The 23,576-nt window shown below is 45.8% G+C and overlaps 1 protein-coding gene and 2 long non-coding RNA genes across 4 annotated transcripts; 2 read left to right on the top strand and 1 right to left on the bottom strand.

The window, feature by feature from the left end:
* Window positions 1-3,108: 3,108 nt before the first annotated feature.
* Window positions 3,109-11,606, top strand: LOC126987395 (uncharacterized). Of its 2 annotated transcripts, none has more exons than XR_007740868.1 (4): window positions 3,109-3,313; window positions 8,062-8,225; window positions 10,732-11,414; window positions 11,455-11,606. It is a non-coding gene; the product is annotated as an uncharacterized LOC126987395 (long non-coding RNA). The 2 variants fall into 2 exon arrangements; XR_007740869.1 differs by having other exon boundaries at window positions 3,111-3,313; window positions 10,770-11,414.
* On the bottom strand, window positions 11,459-21,621 carry LOC126987394 (uncharacterized). The gene is made up of 4 exons (XM_050844375.1): window positions 21,548-21,621; window positions 20,628-20,819; window positions 19,365-19,527; window positions 11,459-11,792 (listed from the first exon to the last, which is right to left on the bottom strand). The coding sequence occupies exons 1-4, from the start codon at window positions 21,604-21,606 to the stop codon at window positions 11,712-11,714; spliced, it is 495 nt and encodes a 164-aa protein (XP_050700332.1). The 5' UTR covers window positions 21,607-21,621; the 3' UTR covers window positions 11,459-11,711.
* On the top strand, window positions 19,507-20,638 carry LOC126987396 (uncharacterized). Its single transcript, XR_007740870.1, has 2 exons — window positions 19,507-19,635; window positions 19,943-20,638. It is a non-coding gene; the product is annotated as an uncharacterized LOC126987396 (long non-coding RNA).
* Window positions 21,622-23,576: the final 1,955 nt, after the last annotated feature.

Here is a 23,576-nt window from a genome sequence, read left to right on the forward strand (position 1 = left end):
CTTTCCTCAAATTCCTTCCTTTCCTCCAAATTCCTTCCTTTCCTCCAAATTCCTTCCTTTCCACTCAAATTCCCTTCCTTTCCTTCACTCAAAGTCCCTTCCTTTCCACTCAAATTCCTTCCTTTCCTCAAATTCCTTCCTTTTCCACTCAAATTCCTTCCTTTCCTCAAATTCCTTCCTTTCACTCAAATTCCTTCCTTTCCTCAAATTCCTTCCTTTCCACTCAAATTCCTTCCTTTCCTCCACTCAAATTCCTTCCTTTCCACTCAAATTCCCTTCCTTTCCACTCAAATTCCTTCCTTTCCACTCAAATTCCTTCCTTTTCCTCAAATTCCTTCCTTTCCACTCAAATTCCTTCCTTTCCACTCAAATTCCTTCCTTTCCACTCAAATTCCTTCCTTTCCTCCTCAAATTCCTTCCTTTCCACTCAAATTCCTTCCTCTTCCTTTCCTCTCAAATTCCCTTCCTTTCCTCAAATTCCTTCCTTTCCACTCAAATTCCTTCCTTTCCTCCTCAAATTCCTTCCTTTCCACTCAAATTCCTTCCTTTCCTCACTCAAATTCCTTCCTTTCCACTCAAATTCCTTCCTTTCCACTCAAATTCCTTCCTTTCCACTCAAATTCCTTCCTTTCCACTCAAATTCCTTCCTTTCCACTCAAATTCCTTCCTTTCCACTCAAATTCCTTCCTTTCCTCCACTCAAATTCCTTCCTTTCCACTCAAATTCCTTCCTTTCCACTCAAATTCCTTCCTTTCCACTCAAATTCCTTCCTTTCCACTCAAATTCCTTCCTTTCCTCAAATTCCTTCCTTTCCTCAAATTCCTTCCTTTCCACTCAAATTCCTTCCTTTCCACTCAAATTCCCTTCCTTTCCTCAAATTCCTTCCTTTCCACTCAAATTCCTTCCTTTCACTCAAATTCCTTCCTTTCCACTCAAATTCCTTCCTTTCCTCAAATTCCCTTCCTTTCACTCAAATTCCTTCCTTTCCACTCAAATTCCTTCCTTTCCTCCACTCAAATTCCTTCCTTTCCTCCTCAAATTCCTTCCTTTCCTCAAATTCCTTCCTTTCCTCAAATTCCCTTCCTTTCCCCTCAAATTCCCTTCCTTTCCACTCAAATTCCTTCCATTCCACTCAAATTCCCTTCCTTTCCACTCAAATTCCTTCCTTTCCTCCACTCAAATTCACTTCCTTTCCTCCTCAAATTCCTTCCTTTCCACTCAAATTCCCTTCCTTTCCTCAAATTCCTTCCTTTCCACTCAAATTCCTTCCTTTCCACTCAAATTCTTCCTTCCCTCAAATTCCTTCCTTTCCTCAAATTCCTTCCTTTCCACTCAAATTCCTTCCTTTCCTCAAATTCCTTCCTTTCCACTCAAATTCCCTTCCTTTCCACTCAAATTCCCTTCCTTTCCTCCACTCAAATTCCCTTCCATTCCACTCAAATTCCCTTCCTTTCCACACAAAATTCCTTCCTTCCTCACTCAAATTCCTTCCTTTCCACTCCTATTCCTTCCTTTCCACTCAAATTCCCTTCCTTTCCTCCTCAAATTCCTTCCTTTCCACTCAAATTCCTTCCTTTCCACTCAAATTCCTTCCTTTCCTCCACTCAAATTCCTTCCTTTCCACTCAAATTCCCTTCCTTTCCTCCACTCAAATTCCTTCCTTTCCTCAAATTCCTTCCTTTCCCTCAAATTCCTTCTTTCCTCCTCAAATTCCTTCCTTTCCACTCAAATTCCTTCTTTCCTCCACTCAAATTCCTTCCTTTCCTCCACTCAAATTCCCTTCCTTTCCTCCACTCAAATTCCCTTCCTTTCCTCCACTCAAATTCCCTTCCTTTCCACTCAAATTCCTTCCTTTTCCACTCAAATTCCCTTCCTTTCCCCTCAAAATTCCTTCCTTTCCTCCACTCAAATTCCTTCCTTTCCACTCAAATTCCTTCCTTTCCTCCACTCAAATTCCTTCCTTCCTTTCCTCAAATTCCCTTCCTATCCACTCAAATTCCCTTCCTTTCCACCCAAATTCCTTCCTTTCCTCAAATTCCTTCCTTTCCACTCAAATTCCTTCCTTTCCAAATTCCTTCCTTTTCACTCAAATTCCCTTCCTTCCTCAAATTCTTCCTTTCCACTCAAATTCCTCCTTTCCACTCAAATTCCTTCCTTTCCACTCAAATTCCTTCCTTTCCACTCAAATTCCCTTCCTTTCCTCAAATTCCTTCCTTTCACTCAAATTCCTTCCTTTCACTCAAATTCCTTCCTTTCCACTCAAATTCCTTCCTTTACACTCAAATTCCCTTCCTTTCCACTCAAATTCCTTCCTTTCCACTCAAATTCTTCCCTTTCACTCAAATTCCTTCCTTTCCTTCAAATTCCCTTCCTTTCCACTCAAATTCCCTTCCTTTCCACTCAATTTTCCTTCTTTTCCACTCAAATTTCCTTCCTTTCCACTCAAATTCCCTCCCTGTCCACCTTTTTCCACTTCTCTTCCACCTCTCCACATATTCCTCTTCCACTTCTATCATTGCCGACTACTCTTCCATCTTTCCAGTTGCTTATCTTCTCCAGTTCAATCTTCTCAAAACTCCACTTACCAATCTGTCCCTCTCCACTCATTCCACATACCATCACTCCACCTCCACCCTTCTATACGCCACTTGCTCCACCTCTCTACTGTAATTTCTAGCTGTTCTCTTCCCTTTACCCCCAATACTCCACATAGACCACTTCCTCCACACTCCACTCCTCCACGTCCGCCTGCTCCACCTTGTTACAGTCACATTTTTTCTTTAACATGTACGTAAAGTTTCTAGCTGCAGTTTATTTCACAAGTCTAGTTTCTTTCAAGTGCCGTCTACTCCACCTAGTCCACCTACTCCACTATTTCTCTTCGTTTCCACTTTCAATCTGCACCACTTCTCCACTCTACTTCTCATCTTACTCCACTTCTCACTCCACTCTTGTTCCATCATATTATACTTACTCTCCGCTTTCTCTAATCATACTCTTTCTCTCCACTTTCAATCTACTCCACTTCTCCACTCTACATTTTTTTTTCACTCCACTCTTCCTCCAGCATATTTACAGCTTGCTCTCCACTTTCTCTAATCATTCTTTCTTTCCAGTTGCAATCTGCACCGCTGTTCCACTTGTTCCGCCCTCCAAATACTCCTTCCTACCTACGGGGGCTTCGTGGTGCAGTGGTTAGCACACTCGGCTCACAACTGAGAGCCCGGGTTCAATTCCCGGGCGGAGTTGAAAAAAATGGGGGGCTTTTCCGATACCCTACGCCCCTGTCCACCCAGCAGTGAATGGGTACCAGGTATTAATTGGGGGTTGTGTCCCGTCTCCTGGGGTCTGTTCCCTTCTCCTATAATTCCTTCCCCTTCTGTCTCTCTCCGGCATATGACCACAGATGTTGTGTCCCGTCTCCTGGGGTCTGTTCCCTTCTCCTATAATTCCTTCCCCTTCTGTCTCTCTCCGGCATATGACCACAGATGTTGTGTCCCGTCTCCTGGGGTCTGTTCCCTTCTCCTATAATTCCTTCCCCTTCTGTCTCTCTCCGGCATATGACCACAGATGTTGCGCCGACTAAACCAAACTTTCCTTCCTACCTCTCCACCCTGCCGACTCTTGTTCCATCATCTCCAGGCTACAGTGCACACAGATTAACAGGAAAGTGCCTTGTGTAGTGATTGGCATTGACATAAAAAGGAGGAAATTTTAGGTAACCACATGGGAAGTCTCTATAGTGTCCGGCACTTGAGTGGAAGTAACGGATCATTGTGGAGAAAGTAGATTGGTTCGGGCGATTGCAATAACTCTGTGGTGGACTGGCGAACCGGCTCCTGATGTTGGTGGTCATTGAGCGCCACTTCAGTACCCTGCTTCTGGTTTTAGTCCTGGTCCTCATATTAGGCAGGAAGGTCAACTATTTGGGCTCTAAGACCATGGTATTAACCCAGTAGCTGCGGGGATCATGTTTCTTAACCCAGTAGCAGCGACGGGCCAAATTTGTGGCTTTAACGTGTAGCAGTGATGGGCCAAATTTGTGCCATGATATAAACCCCCCAAAATAGATGATACATAATCTGATCACAAATGCTTTGATATATATTATGAAATGGTTTGTGTGAGGGTGATTTTTTCTCATTTTTTTTCGATTGGAGGGACCATTAAGAAACATGATCCCCGCTGTTACCGGGTTAAAGGCCCCTCTAAGCAAGAAAAGTTAGAAAAAATCATCACTCACGCAAAGCATTTCATAAAATATATTAACGCATTTGGGATCAGTTTATGCATCATCTATTTTTGGGGTTTATATCATGGCAAAAATTTGGCCCGTCGCTGGTACAAGGTAAAGCCACAAATTTGGCCCGTTGCGGGTACACGGTAAAGCCACAAATTTGGCTCATCGCTGGTACATGGTAAAGCCACAAATTTGGCCCGTCGCTGGTACACGGTAAAGCCACAAATTTGGCCCATCGCTGGTACACGGTAAAGCCACAAATTTGGCCCATCGCTGGTACATGGTAAAGCCACAAATTTGGCCCGTCGCTGGTACACAGTAAAGCCACAAATTTGGCCCATCGCTGGTACAAGGTAAAGCCACAAATTTGGCCCGTCGCTGGTACACAGTAAAGCCACAAATTTGGCCCGTCGCTGGTACACAGTAAAGCCACAAATTTGGCCCGTCGCTGGTACACGGTAAAGCCACAAATTTGGCCCATCGCTGCTACCGGGTTAAATGTCTCTAGCTCCCACTACGACCATTTCTGGAGGCCACAGAGATGGTCAGCTTGGCTCTCATAGGTGTTCTTCCCATTCAAGGTGCAGGGGTTGTGTAAGACTATCACTAGGATCACGAAACTCTCCATGAAAGTCCCAGCAACTTCCATTAGAGGCTTTTCAAAGAGGCAAACTGAGGAGCTGCGAAGATGGGCCTCGATCTCTGCCCGTCTTCCCTCGCTGGACTCCCCAAGCACGCAGACTTTGTGACCTACTTGACAGGACTTCCCCTGATGCAGATTCTTGTCTTCGTCCTGTCCTCAGTGGCTCTTGGTGCAATATTCCCCACTGCTTCACTCTATCCACTCGTGACTTGTAACCATTGATATTTAGTCCACTTGTACTCTTTAACCCCTTGAATACGAACCTCCTACAAGAAGACACCACCAAGCTACAGGAATGGAACAAAAAGTGGCTGCTCCCATTCAATGAAGAAAATGAAAAGTCCTGTACCTTGGGAGAGGATATCCAGCATACCAGTACCACATGGGAAACACTGCACTATCCACCACAGAGGCAGAGAAAGATTTGGGACTTTGTGTTACCAGGCTACCAGTGAAGGCGAAATCTGTGCCAACCGCAGTGAACGGGTTAACTGTTCTACCTTCCACCTACACCACTACCTCCACTCACTCCAGCTAAAAAATCTTACTGTATGGCTCAATTCACTACTTTTAAAAATAACACCTGTAAAATATGGCGAACAATCCACCAACTTTCTAATCATGACCATAAGAAGAGTTCCACAAATAACATAATCTGTAATGGTAAAAAACTCTCTGAACCTTTACAAATTGCACAAGCTTTTAGTGAATTTTACACAAATGTTGCGCCTAAAATAGATCACAGTCTACCACCTTCCACCACAGACCCTCTCAGCTTTCTTCAAGGTGACTTTCCTCATTCAATGACAATTCCTATAATTATCCCCCAAGATGTAATTACTGTAATTAATTCCCTTAAAAACAAAAAGTGCAATGTGCATGAAATCCCAGTATCTGTATTAAAAACCAGCAAAAACCAACTTGCAATACCCTTGTCCGTACTCTTTAATATCAATAATGGTAAATTTCCTCAACTCCTAAAACATGCAACTGTTGTCCCCATCCATAAGAAAGGCCCCAAAGATGAACTAAGTAATTATAGACCAATATCCTTACTAAATGTTTTTTCTAAGATCTTTGAAAAAGTAATGAAAAAATTCCTCATAAATTTTCTTGAAACTAAAAACATACTTAATCCAAGTCAGTTTGGTTTTCGTCGTGGTCTAAACACTTTCGATGCCTTGAGAACCTATTCAGAAGAAATCTATAAAACTTTAGATAATAAACAGTCATTATTAAGCATCTTTGTTGACTTCACCAAAGCTTTTGATACAGTCAGACACGATATATTATTACGTAAGTTGTATTACTATGGAATTAGAGGTATTATTCATGAATGGTTTCAGGATTACTTGTCCCACAGAACTCAATCAACCAAATTCCACACTTGTCTATCTGCATCTCTACCTATTCAATACGGTGTTCCACAGGGCAGTGTCTTGGGTCCAATCCTGTTTCTCTTATATATAAATGATATTACTTACATATTTACAAACCTTAAAACAATCCTTTTCGCAGATGACTCAACCTTAAATATTACTGGTGAAAATCCTACTGACATGATACATATAGCAAATACTGACCTACAAACCTTTCATAAATGGTGTCTGAGTAATAGATTAACAGTGAACTTAAACAAAACATTTTATATGCTATTTACTAATAAGTCACCATCAATACTTTCGTCCCTATTTTTTTCCCAAGACATTATAAGCAGAACTAATAAACATACATTATTAGGAATAACAAATGATGATACCATGACCTTTAAGCATCACGTAACAAACCAAATCCTTAAATTATCCAGGCTAGTATCTCTGTTATATCAAATTAAAGAATTAATGCCCATTGATGTTTTGAAAATGTTATATAACGCACATGTCTTACCACACCTGTATTACTGTACGCCTATCTGGTGCAACACCTACCCCACACACCTGTTACCTCTGTTTAGACTTCAAAAGAAAATAATAAGAATTATTACAAACAGTGACTACTTTGCCCACACACAACCTCTCTTTAAAGAAACAAATTCCTTAAAACTTTTTGACATAAATAAGCTACAAATTGGTATTTACATGTATAAAAAGATCAAAGTGAAACCTCCGTGTCCTTACAGCCACAACATACTTATTTCACCCGTACTCATGAAAATTTACGTACACCTGCCCATAATTTAACACTTTTTCAACACTCACTTTCTTATTCAGGACCTAAAACCTGGAATTCTATTCCTAATAATATTAAAGCTCTAAATTCAATACACTCCTTTAAAAAACAATTTAAAAAACATATTCTTCTCAATTATAATTATTAAGTCCATGTATCATCTGTCAGAGTGTGTCCTCAGCTTAATCAATTCTTACCTTATACTATTATTATTGTATTAATACTATTACTACTTACATTATCATTTACAGTACTACCATATTATTTTTATAAATCAATTACAATTTTTGTACTAATGATATTGTGTTAATATTATCACTTTAATTATTATTTACACTACTATTATTTTATAATTATCACAATGTTAATTATTATTATTATTTCTATAACTTATTATTATTATTATTATTATTATTATTATTATTATTATTATTACCTATCATTATTATCATCATTTTACTTTTGTCATATATTATATGTTTGTATGTGTATATATATGTATATATATATATATAATTTTTTTCATTGCTCTCAATATATATATATTTTTCTTGTTGCACTATTGATTAAATCCGGCACCTAAGTTTCCAGTACTGCCCAAAAAGCTCACAGCTTTAAATGGGCTCCCTGCACTAGTAAATTATTGTAAATACATAATTGTATAAAAAGGGATAATAAAATGTTTCAAATGTTTCCACATAACCCACCAATAAGATGCTTCCCTCTAAGACTCTGCGGTTGACAAGTGTCGTTGTTCTGAGTGCCTCGTCCAAGCCCAGTGACCCCACAACTTAGTGAAAGGGTTTAGAATTTTCCTTTTTTTTTTGGGGGGGGGAAGAAGGGGAGAATGTATTGTCTTGCTCTCCAGTCTTGGAAGTATTGCTCTGTCTATTTTCTTTCTTATGCATAAAATAAGTATATATTCCCAAGTATCTTCTAGTTCCCTATGCATTTATATATCTTGTTCCCTGTGTGAACTTGTATTGGTTTCCTTTTTGGTTCATTTCAGGCCTTCTCAGGGACAACCAGGAGAAGACGAAGATGAAATTACAAAACCCAGAAGGCTGAAAGAGGAAGTCAGTCAGTCTACAGTCATTACAAAACCCTGAAGACAAGACTGGAGGAGGAAGTCAGTCTAGTGTCATCCCAAGAGGAGGCGGCCTGAGGTGCCAGGTACGCCAGAAGACAGTGGGTACTTCATTTATACAAAGCTAGAGGCAGGTTTGTCCTCTGGTTTCATTGATAGGCTTGGTAGTTCTAGTGACTGATCATCTGGGAAGGAGTGTTACAGACATATAAGGTTTACATATGTAGTTTGGTCTTCATTAATCTGGAAGGTTTCTCTTGGATTCATGGTGTTGGCCAGACTGTGCTGTCAGTGGTAGGTCCTCTGCAGTGTGGGAGTGAATGAGGTGTTTGAGTTCAGTGGTCAGGTATAGGTCGTGTGGAAAAGGAAAGAAAGGAATTGTGTGGTGGACAGATGAGATAGAAAGAGGCAGTTGAGGAGAACAGAAGGAACTACAAGAAAATGTTAGAGAGAAATATGATGGAGGAGGCGAGAGGGATGGGAGAGGAAGTACAGGGAGAGCAAGAAGTTGGTTAGGGAAGTAAAGAGAGTGGATGAGGATTTGGGAAGGAAAATATCACCAAAATACCAGAACAAAAAACTTTGCTGGAAAGAAGATAAAAGTGAAATAGGGGAGGAAAGAGTGACATTTGTAGCATGAAGAGGAGAGATGGGTGCTTGTGAGGGGAATAAGGAGATAAGGGAGGTGTGGAAAGAGGAAACTGTAATGAATAAGAGTGTGGGAGGGAGAGCGGAAGTGAGCAGTGTAGGAATAAAGATCAGTGTAGGGCGGCCAGATCCACAGGGGAGGCTGGAGAGAGGTGAGATAGAGGAGGCAAAGAAGAAGTTAAAGGTAGGAAAGGCCCCTGGAGCTGATGGCATAACAGATTATTATTAGTAGTATTTTTTAACAACTTCGCCTCTAGCACCGGTTGGCTTTCTTCAGGGGCCTAGTGGTCGGCCCAAGCCCATCATGGCACAGGCAATTTTTATAGTGGCGCCATTTATTCCTCACTCATGCTGTGCCCCGGAACTCATCCTTGATTCACTTAGACGGTTTCTTCTAGAGTCCGGGTCTTCAGGACAGCGTGTGGGTAGTCTTGGGCCACTCGGCTGAAGTATGGAGGAGGTGTAGTTGTGGAATGGATATTATGGATATGTAACAGGAACAGGAACAGGGTGAGGTGCCTGAGGGTTGAAGAAAGGCTAGTGTTGTGCTGCTGTACAAAGGGAAAGGAAGCAGAGGTGACTAATAGTTACAGGGGAATAAGTCTACTCAGAGTGGCAGGAAAAGTGTATGGCAGGGTTTTAAATGAGAGGATGAAGAAAGTAACTGTACATGGGCGGTTCTGTGAGAGAAATGAAAGCCAGAGTGGGGGAACTTGGTACAAGGCAGAAAGTGAGAGGTACAGAGGAGTCATTGGTGGCAGACCTGTTTTCAGATGATACAGTACTGTTGGCAGAGAATGAGGGGACACTACAGAGGATAGTGGATGCATTTGACAGGGTGTGTAAGAGGAGGAAGCTGAGTGAATGCTGGAAAGCGCAAGGTTATGGTATTTGAGAGGGCGAGAGAACAGGACATTGATTTTGCAAAGCCATACAGAGTTAGAGCAAAGAGCACAACAAAGTGTAGGATAAGGTTAGGGGAGGAGAGAATGGAGGAGGTGACTGAGGTGAAATATTTAGGGACAGTTGTATGTAAGCATGGAAGGTGAGGTGAGGGAAAGAGCAGTGAAGGGCAGACAGGTGGTGGGTGCATTGGGGAGAGTTGTGAGAGGAAGAAGTGTGAGCATGGCGGTAAAGAGGGGAACAAGGAACAGTATTATCCTGCCAACTCTGTCGCATGCATCAGAGACGTGGACATGGAGTGCAGCGCAGCAATCAAGAATACGTGCAGTGGAAATGAGTTGTACAAGAGGTGCGTGTGGTGTGTCAGGATGGCATGGAGGAAGTAATGGAAGTGTGTGTGAGGGGTTTGGTATGGGTGTGATAGTGAAGGGAGTGGAGTGTGGAGTGGTGGAGTGGGTGGTGCGCTGAGATGGTTTGGACACATGATGAGAATGGGGGAGAATGAATTTGTGAAGAGAGTGTACGAGGGAAGGAAGGCCATGGGGGCGCCCGCAGAGGAAGTCGATGGTTCCTTCCAGGAGGTACTTGGGATGAGAAGGGGGCCTGCATGAGACTCACCCAGAGGGACCCCTGGGCTCTGCGCCGTAGGGTGGGCGAGGCGATGCACCCCCCGGCGTATGCCCCCATTGATATTGATTTTGTAGCTCACTTATGTAATGCAATATTTAGTTTCTTCATCAGTTAATAATAGCATAAAAGTGAATTACGAATGTATTAAAAAATCATTACCAAGCAAACATGACATGCTGAGAGCTGCACCTACAAGTTGTTTTTTAAATGTGCACAATTCCCTTCCCTCCCAATGAATTCAAAGTCTGGTGATGCCACCGTGTTCAGAACATCTCTGTAACCTGCAAGTTTATTTTTGCACTACCTTAACAATCTCATGAAAAATAGGAATATAAAGCACTAGAAACATTTATATAAGAGACAGACTTCAAATAGTGTCTTATTTTGTAGTTAAAAATTTGTTTTTTCAAGCCATCCACAGTCCACTCTTATTCTCCCGTCCACTGAAGAAGGCACCAAGTAAGAGTTGCAAGGCAGAAGTGTGAGCTACAGAAAAAAGTGGCAAGATGCAGTGTGGAGGGCCAGTTTCTCAAGATGAGCCGGAGCAAGGCTGCCTCAAGCTGCTGTCCAATCAGCGAAGAGATCACCTCGGCAGCCCGGCAGGCCACAATGGCAATGTTCAGACTACAACAGCGTTCAGGGAAAACAAAACTACACACATTTCGCGGCAGCCATGGAGTCATTATTGAAACTGAATGATTAGCATTAGTTTTACTATGGAGATATACATATATTACCACTGTAGTGAAAGACAGAGTATGGAAGGAAAATCACCAAAATTTGAAGAAGCTTAGTAAAATAAATGTTTGCAATATACAAAAAATCTACAAAAGGTGAAAATGACATCCTGAAACTAAGGTGAAGATATGAAAGCAAAATACCTTGCCTGAAAAGGTGTGTAAAAACCTGCCTGGGTACACAAGTGCCTGAAAAGGTGTGTAAAAACCTGCCTGGGTACACAAGTGCCTGAAAAGGTGTGTAAAAACCTGCCTGGGTACACAAGTGCCTGAAAAGGTGTGTAAAAACCTGCCTGGGTACACAAGTGCCTGAAAAGGTGTGTAAAAACCTGCCTGGGTACACAAGTGCCTGAAAAGGTGTGTAAAAACCTGCCTGGGTACACAAGCGCCTGAAAAGGTGTGTAAAAACCTGCCTGGGTACACGAGTGCAGAGTAACAGCCACACCCTGCAACACTCAGGATGCAAGTAACTGCTGCACCAATAAATGCTCCCGACAACACTACGTAACACTATAGTATAACCGTAAGCCTTAGGAAATATAAAGGCGTAAATCCATAAGCCTTAGAAAATATAAAGTCCGGAAGTAAGAACTGAATCCCCATTGATCCTCAGCCTGGTATCCTCTGAAGCCTTGGCCCGCCTGAGGACTGGAGTCACTCTGCAGACCTAAACTCCTCCACACACTTGGTGGCCTCAGTGAGGGCAGACATCAGCTCAACGTTGCCTTCCTCCATCTGTAAGGAAACAGACATTGATACAAGGTGACTTGCTGCCACTTCTGACTATATTCACCTACTAAGAAATCCCAACACACCCTTGTTTTGGGAGCAGCTGTGTGGTACAGATGGGGCACCAGCCCATACACCCAGGCCAGGGGTAACCTTTAACCTTTAGAGCATAGGTCCCCAACCCGCGGCCCGCGAGCACCCTTGGTGCGGCTCGCGGGACTTTACATCATTCAACATTAGGTGCGGCCTGCCGAAGGGCTCCAGGATCGTTTCTGTGGCCCCGGTGCAGACTGTGGGCACATAACCGGTTTACAACTTTTTAAATTTCTGCAGTGCTGAGAGCCAATGAGCGTGCGCTGTTAAGCCGGCCAATCAGCGTCCACTATGGCGCACTTTTCGGCTTTATAAGGGGGCTTCGGCCATTCAGTTTTCAGTGTCTCTCCCCTGCTGTAGACTGCTGAAAGACTTGGCATGTGCTCAAGACTATGCAGTGACAGTCTCAAACAGTTCAATGTGCTCGGCTCCCTTGAGAACCCTGTAGAACTGTGGGATACCTTCAAATGCGACTCTTCGAGCTGCCAAGGAGTGTATTGGAAAGCGCCCGAGATCTAGGAGTGGGTTTGCCTCGGAGGAGATGCTGGAGAATATTGAGGAGAGACGCGCTGCCAGACACTTGCTGGGAATCGGGACCATTACAGGGCTCTGTCACGTAGGACTAGAGCTCTCCTGAGGAGAGACAAGGAGAGGTATGTCAGGGGTCTTGCTGAGGAGGTCAAGGAACACTTAAATGAGAATGACTTCCAACCTGCTTACCGAGCCCTGAAGAAGCTCTGCTTCAAGTCTCCCTCCCAGGTGAGCGCTATCCAAACAGCTGATGGCTGCCTCGTGTCGGACGTGGAAGGGCAGAGGGCTCGTTGGGCTGAGTACTTTGAGCAGCTGTACATGGCAGACCCTCCAACTGGGCAGCTTCCAGCTACTGGGTTGCAGGTGGCGGATGCCGATCCACCCATTGACGAAAGCCCACTCTCTCTTGACGAGGTCAGAGGCTGTGGCAAAGTTGAGGGGTGGAAAGGTACCTGGCACCTGTAACATTGTTGAGGAGCTGCTCAAAGCTGGATGTGAGGCCATGATCCACGGGTTGAATGCAGTCTTGACGGCTGTATGGCTATCTGGCACTACTACTCCTGACTGGAAGAGTGGACTCTTAGGGGCTATCGCTGGAATGACTATCTGGAAAGGGAAAGGGGACCGCCAAGACTGCAACAACTACTGTGGTATTACACTGCCCAGTGTGCCAGGCAAGGTGCTTGCCCACCTATTACTAATGCCAATTCGCAGCCAGCTGCTGAAGATGCAGAGACCTGAACACTCTGGGTTCACGCCCGTTAAGGCAGCAACTGACCGCATCCTAGTGCTTCACGTACTGGTGGAGCGCCGACGTGAGTTTCGACAGGGGATGCTTGCAGCCTATGTCGATCTCAAGAAGGCATTTGACTCGGTGCATTGCGAGGCACTCTGGGATCTTCTGCGACTCCGTGGGATTCCTGCAAAGACTGTTGGTTTGCTGACTGGCCTGTATTCTGGGACTGAGAGTGCTGTGAAGTGTGGAGGGGGTGCTTGTCCAGCTTCTTCCCCGTGGATGAGGGAGTGAGGCAGGGCTGTCCTTGCCCCATCGCTTTTCAACACTAGTATGGACTGGGTACTGGGCAGAGCTGTGGACCAGAGTCATTGCGGAGCATCCACTGGCAATACCAGGGTCACTGACCTTGTTTTTTACTATGATCCAGTAGCCCAGTATCCAGTATGGGGAGGCGGTGGCTGAGTGGTTAGCGTGCCGGCCTCACGTCTGGTGCATTGTCCATGATGTGGGTTCAAATCCGCACTAACCACTTGGGATTTTTCAGTCACCACCGAGTGGCCTAAGACTACCCACATGCTGTCCTGAAGACCACCTGTCAACCCGGACTCTAGAAGAAGCTGTACAGCGCAAGTGAAATCAAGAATGAGCTCCGGGGGCAGCATGAGACAATAATAATGGCGCCACTATAAACAATTGCCTGCGCCATGACGGGCTCGGGCGAACCATCAGGCCCATATGAATTAGCCCACCAGCGCTATAGGCCACATGTAAAAAAATATAAATAAATAAAATCCTGGCAAAGTCGCTGGAGGTTTCGGTGATGGCTCTCGAGGCACTACACGAGAAGGCAAAGCCCTTGGGACTTGAGGTCTCCTGGGCTAAGACCAAGGTACAGGTGTTTGGAGGCTTGCTGGATGGAACAGTACAGTCTGTACATGCATGTGGCGAGGACATTGAGATCTCGGAAAATATTACTAACCTTGGTGGTGTAGTTAAAATAACCGGTGAGTCTCGCCATGAAGTCTTACGGTGGATTGGCTTGGCCCACGGTGTTATGGACTCGCTCAACACGAGTATGTGGCGTTGTCAATACCTGTGCAGAAGGACAAAGATCCGGATCTTCCAGTCCCTTGTGCTCCCTGTCTTACTCTGTGGCCGTGAGACATGGACACTAAATGGAGACTTGGAGAGGCAGATTGATGCCTTTGGTAATAACTGTCTACGCAGAATCATGGGATATCGCTGGAATGACTTTGTGTTGAACCGTTGACTGCTCCGTGAGACTGATTGGACATATATTACCTGCATAGTCCGTCAACGCCAACTCCGGCTATACGGCCACGTGGCACATTACCCTGAAGCTGATCCTGCTCATCAGGTTGTCTCTGTGAGAGACAATCCTGAGTAGAGGAGGGCAAGGGACACCCATGGAGTTTATGGCTTGAGCAAGTCAATATATCCTGCCGGGAGGTACTCAGGATGGGAAGAGGGTTGGCATGGAGACTCGCCCGGAGGGACCCTCGGACTCGTAGGGTGGATGAGGCGATGCACCCCCCAGCGTATGCCCCCACTGATTGATTGATTGAATGTATGAGAATGAGTAAGTTGGGGACACAGGTGTGGAGGCGTGTTCTTGGCACTATCTAGTCTCAAGAAGAGTGCCGGCGATGTTCAATTCACAAAGTTACGAGTGCCACATCAGAACAAAGATTCACAGACGCTCAAAACCTCTGCCCTGCAGTCTTAATCCTACTGTGGTATTGAATTACCACTTGTTCCCTACTTCATAATTGAGCCTCAGTTAATCAGCAATAATAATAATATACTACATACAAACTGGAAGAATTTCCACAATAACTAACTAATGAGGAGCACAAGCCAGGAGACATCACTTCACTTCACTCCTGCGTTGCCTCCACCCCCGGCGGAAGCCTCCACACATCCTCACTTCTCATTTCATGCCCCTCCAGATCGATCAACTCAACCCAGCCATGAATTACTTGGGTGTCCCCTTGGTGACCTCCTCTCAAGGTTTTCTTCTGCTAAAAAAATACTAAGCAGGATGACATCCGGGAGGCATGCCACGTGGCCATGTAGCCAGAGATGGCGTTCATGGACTAAGCTGGTAACGGCCTTGATTCAGTTTCATCGCTTAGTTGCTGGTTTGACAAAAAGCATTCCAGCAATGCCCCATAATCCTGTGATGGCACTTGGTACCAAAGGCACCAACATGCTTCTCCAAATCTCTATTCAGTCTCCAAGTCTCAGGGCCATACAGTAAGACAGGGAACACAAGCGACTTAAAGGTTCAAATCTTTGTCCGCCTGCACAGGTATCAACACCACCATATCAACACTCACATTGAGGGAGCCCAGAACACCATGAGGGCCATACAGTAAGACAGGGAGCACAAGTATCACAGGTATCAACACCACCATATCAACACTCACATTGAGGGAGCCCAGAACACCATGAGGGCCATACAGTAAGACAGGGAGCACAAGTATCACAGGCATCAACACCACCATATCAACACTCACATTGAGGGAGCCCAGAACACCGTGGGCCAGGCCAATCTGTGGCGTGACTTCCTGGTAAGAACCACCATTGTTATGCACTACAATACCAAGCCATGTGAGGCTTTTGGTGACTTCAACATCCTCACCACATGCATGGGGAGGCGGTGGCTGAGTGGTTAGCGTGCCGGCACCGCCTCTGGGAGATCCAGGAGGGACGCAGGTTTGAATCCTGGCCGCCACACAGCTGGGATTTTTCAGTCACCGCCAAGTGGCCTAAGACTACCCACATGCTGCCCTGAAGACCACCTGTCAACCCAGACTCTAGGTTACCTCTCCAAAGAAAGGCTCAAAGATGAGCTCCGGGGGACAGTATGAGCCAAAACAAGATGGCACAATAAATATTCCCCTGCGCCACAACGGGCTGGGCCGAACATCAGCCCCCACCATTGAAAAAGCCTAATGGTGCAATAGGACGCAAAAAAAGACTGAGCTGTGTCACCCAGCAAGCCTCCAAATGGCTGAACTTTGGTCTTGGCCCAGGAGGCCTTCAGTCCCAGAGGCTTCACCTCCTCATGCAGCACTTTGAGAGCCGTCACCAGGACCTCCAGCAACTCTACAAGGAGTGCAGGATCGTCAGCAAAAACAAGATCAGTGACCTTGATGTCACCTACAGATGCTCTACAATGATTTTGATCAACAACTTTGGCCTAATACTCAGTCAATGCAAGTGTTGAAAAGTGATGGAGCAAGGATACAGCCCTGCCTCACTCCTGGAATAACAGGGAAGAAGCCAGAGACATCTCCCCCACACACATCACAGCACTCTCCGTCCCAGGGTAAAGGCCAGTCATCAGGTCAGTAATCCATGTAGGAATCCCATGCATCCGTACATGTCCCAGAGTGCCTCACAATGTACTGGCTCAAAAGATTTCTCGAGACAGATATGGGCTGCAAGCACCCCGTCAAAATTCACATCAGTGTTCCACAATGACGCAAAGTGTTGTGATCCACTCAAAAGTTGACTTGCTGGGCATGAACCTGGATTGCTCAGGTCTCTCAAACTTGAGCAGATGAGATCGAATTCGCATCTGCAGCAGATGAGCGAGCACCTTACCCGGCACACCAAACCACGGTGATTGTTGCAGTCCTGTTGGTCCCCTTTCCAGATAGGGACAACCAACCCCCTTTGTCAGTCAAGAGGAATGGCACTGGACTGCCCACACAGCACACAGCACCACATGCAACCCATGGCTCATGGCTTCACCCCCAACTTTCAACTTCTCTGCGCTGATGTTGCAGATCCCAGCTGCCCTTACACCCTTCAACTTTTCACAGCCTCTCTCACTTTTGCAGGAGAGGCTGGCGTTTTGTCTATTGGTGGATCAGCAGTGGCCATCTGCAACCCAGCCAGAGGGACCTGTACACTTGGGTACTCTGCTGTGTACGACTGCCAAAAGTACTCGGCCCAATGAGCCCGGTACACATCTGCATCTGATGTTATCTGCCCATCAGCTGCTCAGACAGTACTCATCTGAGATGTGAATTAGGAGCAGAGGTTCTTCAGAGCTGGAGAGGCAGGTCTAAGGTCGTCTGCATTTTGACAACCCTCAACATCCTTAGCAAGATTAGAGAAACTGCAATAACACAGTGAATAGATCATTGGCTTATTTGGGATGCTGCCTGGCTTCTACTAGGAAGGCTCGGGTTCGATTCCCGGCACTCAGTGGTGTTCATTACGGATCCTTAGCAAGACCTCTGACATACCTCTCCTCAGAAGGGTTCCAGTTCTCCTGTACTGCTCTCAAGTCCCTGGCCAACTTGGCAGCATGACTCTCCTCTATACACTCAAGGCAATGCCACTCCTAGTCCTTGGATGCTCTCCAATGCACCCCTCGGCAACTCTGAGTTTCACATTTAAAGGTATCCCACAACCCTCCAGGATCTCTCAGAGCACCCACTTCAAACCAATTTGAGACTGCCACTGCATACCCCTGAGCACACACCTGGTCCCTGAGCTTCTCAAGATAAGGCTGCAGAGAGTTGCATCTCAAGAATTTCATGGACCTGAAGCATATCCTCAATTTTGTAACAAGAAGTCTGTGGTCAACTGTAATGAACTCAGCAGTGTAAAACCCTACATTTCTGGAGGATCCTCTAACAAGTACTAGCAAGGATGTGATCAATCTCCTTTGCCACACCACTAGTATTGCTGCTCCAAGACCAGCGGCAAGGCTCGCATCTCAGGAACCAGTAATCCTCAGCCTTCTGGGTTTGGCAAAGCTCAGATGGAGTGAAATGTTGATGTTTCTGGCACAAGAGCCGTGGGGACCAACACATATCACACAGCCATCTCTCTCTGTGCCAGTAACTGCATTAAAGTCACGCACGACAATGAGTGTGTTGTGTCGGGGGCACTGGTCAACTACAGAGTCAAGCTTGGCGTAGAACATCTCTTTCTCCTAAAGTCCACACATCTCAGTAGGGGTGTACACTGCAATAAGAGATATGAAGGCCAGGGAGTGCTTCAACATCACCAGCATCACACACTCATAATCCCCAACAACAGAGGACTGCAGTCAGCGAGAAATGGCCACAGCTACTCTCTTGAGACAGGCACCATCGCTGTGGCCCACTACTGATCTCTCCCTCACCAGGTCTCCTCATCTCAGAGCCCCACTATGTTCACTCTCAGCCTCCCGAGTTGTGTTCCACCCAAGTTCCACCCAAAATTGAAGTCTCTTCTGGGTTCTTGTTCTGTTTTCCTGCGTTGGATCATCATCTAGCCTCGTCCTTTTTTTTTTTGTTCCAGTTTTAATTTTTGCCCTTCCTTGAGCTCCCTCCGTTGCTGTAAAAAATGATGTACTCAAGCTGACAAATGAGGCAGTCGCTGATCCTCCAGAGGGATCAGGATGTTCCAGGCACCCACACAGAGAGTCTGCCAGAGATCAACACTTTTTAAAGTTTCAGATGCCTGTCTTATGGGATTATAGCTGTGGCATTAGGGGGACAAAACCAATTATATGTAGTTTGAACAAGGAAAGGCAGGCTATGTTTCTGTCTTGGGGGATTACAGCTGTGGCATTAGGGGGACAAAGCCAATTATATGTAGTTTGAACAAGGAAAGACAGGCTATGTTTCTGTCTTGGGGGTTACAGCTGCAGCATTAGGGGGACAAAGACAGTTCTATCTAGTCTGCACGAGGAGAGGCAGGCTATGTTTCTGTCTTGGGGGTTACAGCTGCAGCATTAGGGGGACAAAGACAGTTCTATCTAGTCTGCACGAGGAGAGGCAGGCTACACTTGTCTTGGGGGGTATCACTGAGGCGCTTGAAGGACAGAGCCAATTTTTCCTAGTTTGTATGAGAAAAGGTAGGCTACGCATTATCACTGAGGCGCTGGGAGGACAAAGACAGTTCTATCTAGTCTGCACGAGGAGAGGCAAGGCTACACATCTCAGGCAGAACAAGATACAAGTTGCGAAGGAAAACTCATCCTTGGCACACCACATACTAGGTCACTTTTCCCTTGCATTATATTTCTTGTTCATCCTGTGGTGTGTATCTTGACTTTCCCAGTGCAAACTAGAGCAAAGTTGACTCTGTCCCTTACGCCTCCATTCCTTGTTTGCATAAAGCACGACAATGAATTTCCTGACCAGTGGAATTTGAGTTAATGTATTAATAAGTAAAATGGTACATACAGCATCGAGGATAAGCTTGTAGTTGTTCTTTATCATGATGTTGGTGTTCCGGATCTCCTCCATGGACTGTCTGATCTGCCCGTCCAGGTCAGCCACGTCATCACTCACTTCCTTGCACACAATGTCCTGCTCCGTCTGGTTGCGCTCCAGGTCCTCGAGAACCCTGCAGAGAAAAGACTTGCCTCACCTCATGCAACAGTGAGTGGGTGCTGGACACCCGACATCCGTGGTGCCTCAGTATGATCAGCGGGCCATCGTGAGAAATATGTCAGTAAGTTTGCAGATGATACCAGGATCGGTAGAGTAATTGAGTCGGATCAGGACGCTAGTATTCTCCAGGGTGAACTAAACAGATTGTATGACTGGGCGAATAAATGGCAGATGGAGTTCAGTGTAGGGAAGTGCAGTATTCTGAGTGTAGGTAGGAACAACCCCTCATAACTATTGCTTAAATGACAATCTTATGTTCTTTCTTAACACTTGCTACACCTTACACAGACATGAGTGAATAACGGGATCACCGGGCCATGACGAGGAATAAAATGGTGCAATTCTTCATCGCTCTTTGCTTTTGGCAGGAAGGTGAAACCTATCTGGAGGACAAAATGCTCCTCTGGAAAAAGTTGTGAGAGGAACAACTGATACTTGTACAGCAAGGGGAGCAACAGAGCACTTCTCAACCCCTTGACTGTGGATTTCCTGCCAAAAGACATCACCAGGATACAGAAATGGAACAAAGAGTGGCTGCTACAATTTAATATAGAAGAATGTATTCCTGCACCTTGGGAGGGGATATCCAGCACACCGATACCACATGGGAAACACTCCACTATCCACCACAGAGGCAGGGAAAGACCTGGGAGTATGGGTTACCAGGCTACCAGTGAAAGCCAAATCCGTGCCAATCGCAGCGGACGTGTTAAAGGGATTGAAGAGACAAAGGAGGTAAGGAAAAGGCATCTCAATTCATGAGGAAAGAGAAGTGACCAGTATGGAAGTAAAGATTCAAGTGGAACAACCGCATCATACCTACAAGGGGAAGTGTAGAGGAGATAGACATGGCAATAGAAAAGTTGAGAGAGAGTGAGTTGGTTGGTTGGCAAAAGATATGTGTGGTGAGAGGGCCTGCCAAGACGAGGAAGCCTGGAGGAGCCTCTTCTGCCACGGCGCTCCATTCAGGGGTGGCTGTGTGAGGGGACAGTGTCAGAGAAATAGATGCAAAAGGAAAATGGTTTGTATACTGAAAACTTCATAAAGGCTTACTGTTTCTGCTCCTTGATCTCTTTGTTGAGGCTGTCCTGCTTGAGGTCCCACGCCTGGTGGATGTGTTGCAGCTTGGTTTCTGAGGCTGTGAGCTGCTGAGTTAATTGCAGATTACTCTGTTCTTGGTCCTTGATCTCCTCCTGAAGTTCGGTGACTTGGGAGACCCTCTTCTGGATGGCTGCCTGGATGTCCCTGCCAGGGTACACCGAGGTAAATATTTACACACGCTTCATCTTATTCTTACTGGGCCTGTCACAAGGCTGATCAAAAACATGACTGTGGGAGGCTAAGGATAATAAAGTTGGGAGCATCAGCTGTGCATGGCCACGGTTCTCATCTCTGTACAAGTGGCCCTTGAGCCTGAGGTGGGTGAGAACACAAACAGAAGACACAGGGTCAGCATGACATACAAGTTTACAGTTTACCTTCCCCAGGTTTCCCCAGGTACCCATTTATCCACCAGCCCGAAAGAGAGAATGAACACCTGGGTGCCTTGTGCCTGCCATTTGAACCCTGGCCCACAGATTCATAGTTAGGCACAGTAACCACTGCACCACGGAGATGTTAAAATGAAGCCCCTAATTCATAGAAAGCTGTTTCAAACCAATCGCTGCCATCGGTGGCCCACATCCACGAATTTATCCAATCTTGTTCTGGTACTTTCAACCATGTTTTAACTAAATGAATCGCTGTAATGTCTGTTCCAATTACCCGGCTATTTCCAACCCATTCCTGTCATCTGTGGCCCCTGCCCATAAACTTATCTAACCTGGTTCTGGAACTTTCAATCACATTTACTCAATAAATGGCTGTAAAATCTGTAAAAGTCTCCTTGAATTGAAATTCTTGTTTTATCTCCTTCCTTTCTTGCTACTGGTTATTCATGCCCACTGCCAAGATGGTGCTGACCTGCTATTTACCAAAAACACTTACTTGTGGTAAGCCCCTTCATCAAGTCTCCCTGTGGTGTGGCTGGCATGCCAGCTACAGCTCCACTAGCTTAAGGCCCGTCCAGACGAGGGGCAGTTGCCCGCCGTGCAAACACTGTTACCACATCATACTAAGCAGCGGGATGACGTCATAAGCACATAAACGAGGAAACAGATCTGGCAACAAACAGTGCTACCAGATGTTGCTGTGTGCCACAGTCCCTACTCCGTTCACCGGGCAAAAACTGGCGGGCAAACTTGTGTCCACACGAGGGGCAGTTGCCTGCCCGGCACTGCCCGTTGATCGTATATTCCTCGCTTGTTTAGAAGGGTTACCAGGTCGAACAGTTGGTGGAGGGTTTTTGCCACTACCAGGCACACATAGCAGACCGGGCAGTCCAGGGCAGGCAGCGGCCGATAGCACGACCGGACTGAGAGTAGCACAACATGGGCTACAGCAAGGGTGCTGTTTATATAGGTCAATTAATTGCACAGTGGCTTCCCTTGACCACACCTGTTCTTTGCCACACGGGACAGACATGTTCTCCCGTCAAGTGCACGTACGGTGGAAATCTGAAACTGACTGCAAGGGAGTTCCGCAGGTTAACTTCGTGTGTCTGGCAACATGCTCTCTTTATACCAACCATTAAACCAGCAGGTATTGCCTCGCCCACGAGCAAGGGCACTTGGATGATTTGCCCGTAGTTTTCCCGCTTCTGACGTCATCTTCGCTCCCACCATCAAAACAGTAGAAGCAGTATGATATCTGGTAATAGTGTTTGCACGGCGGGCAACTGCCCCTCGTTTGGACGGGGCTTCAGGTGTGACCCTGGCCAGGGCAGCCACTGCACAGCCCACCAAAAAATTATCCTTATTTTCAAGATGGCTGATAAACTGGCAGTGTCTGAGGAGCCTGGAGAAGATACTGTGATGATCTGAAAGTCCCGGCGGCACTGACTCCTGGGATGGAAATGGGCACCGACACAGAGAAATCAAAACACGCTTTTCTTTGCAGTTTCCAAACGGGTGTTCAGTTATGAGCAGTGAGTCGGAGTGGCTTGGAAAGTCAAGGGTAAAGTAACACCTTGTGCAGCCTTTCAGGTGTTTGGTGCACGATGACCTTTACCTCGCCAAACTTGGGGCTCAGTCGTTCTCTTTAGATTTTTTTATAATTCATAGAAATTAATATAATAACCCCGATTATCCGAAATGGAAGGGGGGAAGCCTCTTTCGGATAAGCCGATTTTTCGGATAATCCGGATTTATGGCCGCCATTTTGATCGCCGCCAGTTTGATCGTCGGCATTGTGTCTTGGTTTCTCGTTTGGATGAATATCACTTTGATCTTGCACCTTGGTTCTTATTTTCTCATTAGAACACATGTAGCTAGTATGGACGGACCATTAGCCAGGATGGATGAGGATGCTGTCGCTGCTGCTTTTTATCCAAAAAAAATTGTGTTGTGGATGGAAAACAATTTTTCGGCATGGTGATGTAGAAAGAAGTGAGGTCGAAGCACAGGTAGAACGCGATGCGACTGCCCAGTGTGAAGTGTGTGACGCGACTGCCGCCGACTGACGATGTAAACAATGAAACCAAACAAACACACGCTACGCTAAACAAAGTAGTACGCTTAAAACATGTGATGTAAATGTTTTATTGTATGTTTGTCTGTGTGTCTCCTTGTCTGGACCAGTGTATGTTGATACTTGTGAGCGTTGCAGATCTGAATTGTGAATGTTGCAGACTGCGATTGTGCATGGTTGTGCAAGCTTGCAAGTGTGACCTTGATGCATCGTGCAGGTGGAGACACAGTATGATGACTCATATTATCGCGCAACTCGTATGTTGGAAGGGGAATGTGGCATGGAGTGGAGAGGGGAGTCGTGTTTGTGTCGTTGTCTTGAGAGTACGGTGTGAGAGTAGTCGTGCAGTAGTTTGTTCGTTCGCCGCACCTACGTCCTTGCTGGGGCGAAGGTGCGGACGTGGTGTTGTTGAGAGTTTGTTTAATGTTTTTTGTC

The sequence above is a fragment of the Eriocheir sinensis genome, chromosome 64, assembly GCF_024679095.1.
Source record: "Eriocheir sinensis breed Jianghai 21 chromosome 64, ASM2467909v1, whole genome shotgun sequence".
NCBI classification, from domain to species: domain Eukaryota; kingdom Metazoa; phylum Arthropoda; class Malacostraca; order Decapoda; family Varunidae; genus Eriocheir; species Eriocheir sinensis.

Bases quoted from the DNA above. Each gene is read 5' to 3' on its own strand.
- LOC126987394 (XM_050844375.1), bottom strand. From the start codon at position 21,606: ATGCCAGCCACACCACAGGGAGACTTGATGAAGGGGCTTACCACAAGT. The intron at 20,820-21,547 runs GTAAATAGCAGG...GTACCCTGGCAG, and splicing joins ACCACAAGTAAGTGTTTTTG to GGACATCCAGGCAGCCATCC. The intron at 11,793-19,364 runs GTATGTACCATT...GTTTCCTTACAG, and splicing joins ACAAGCTTATCCTCGATGCT to ATGGAGGAAGGCAACGTTGA.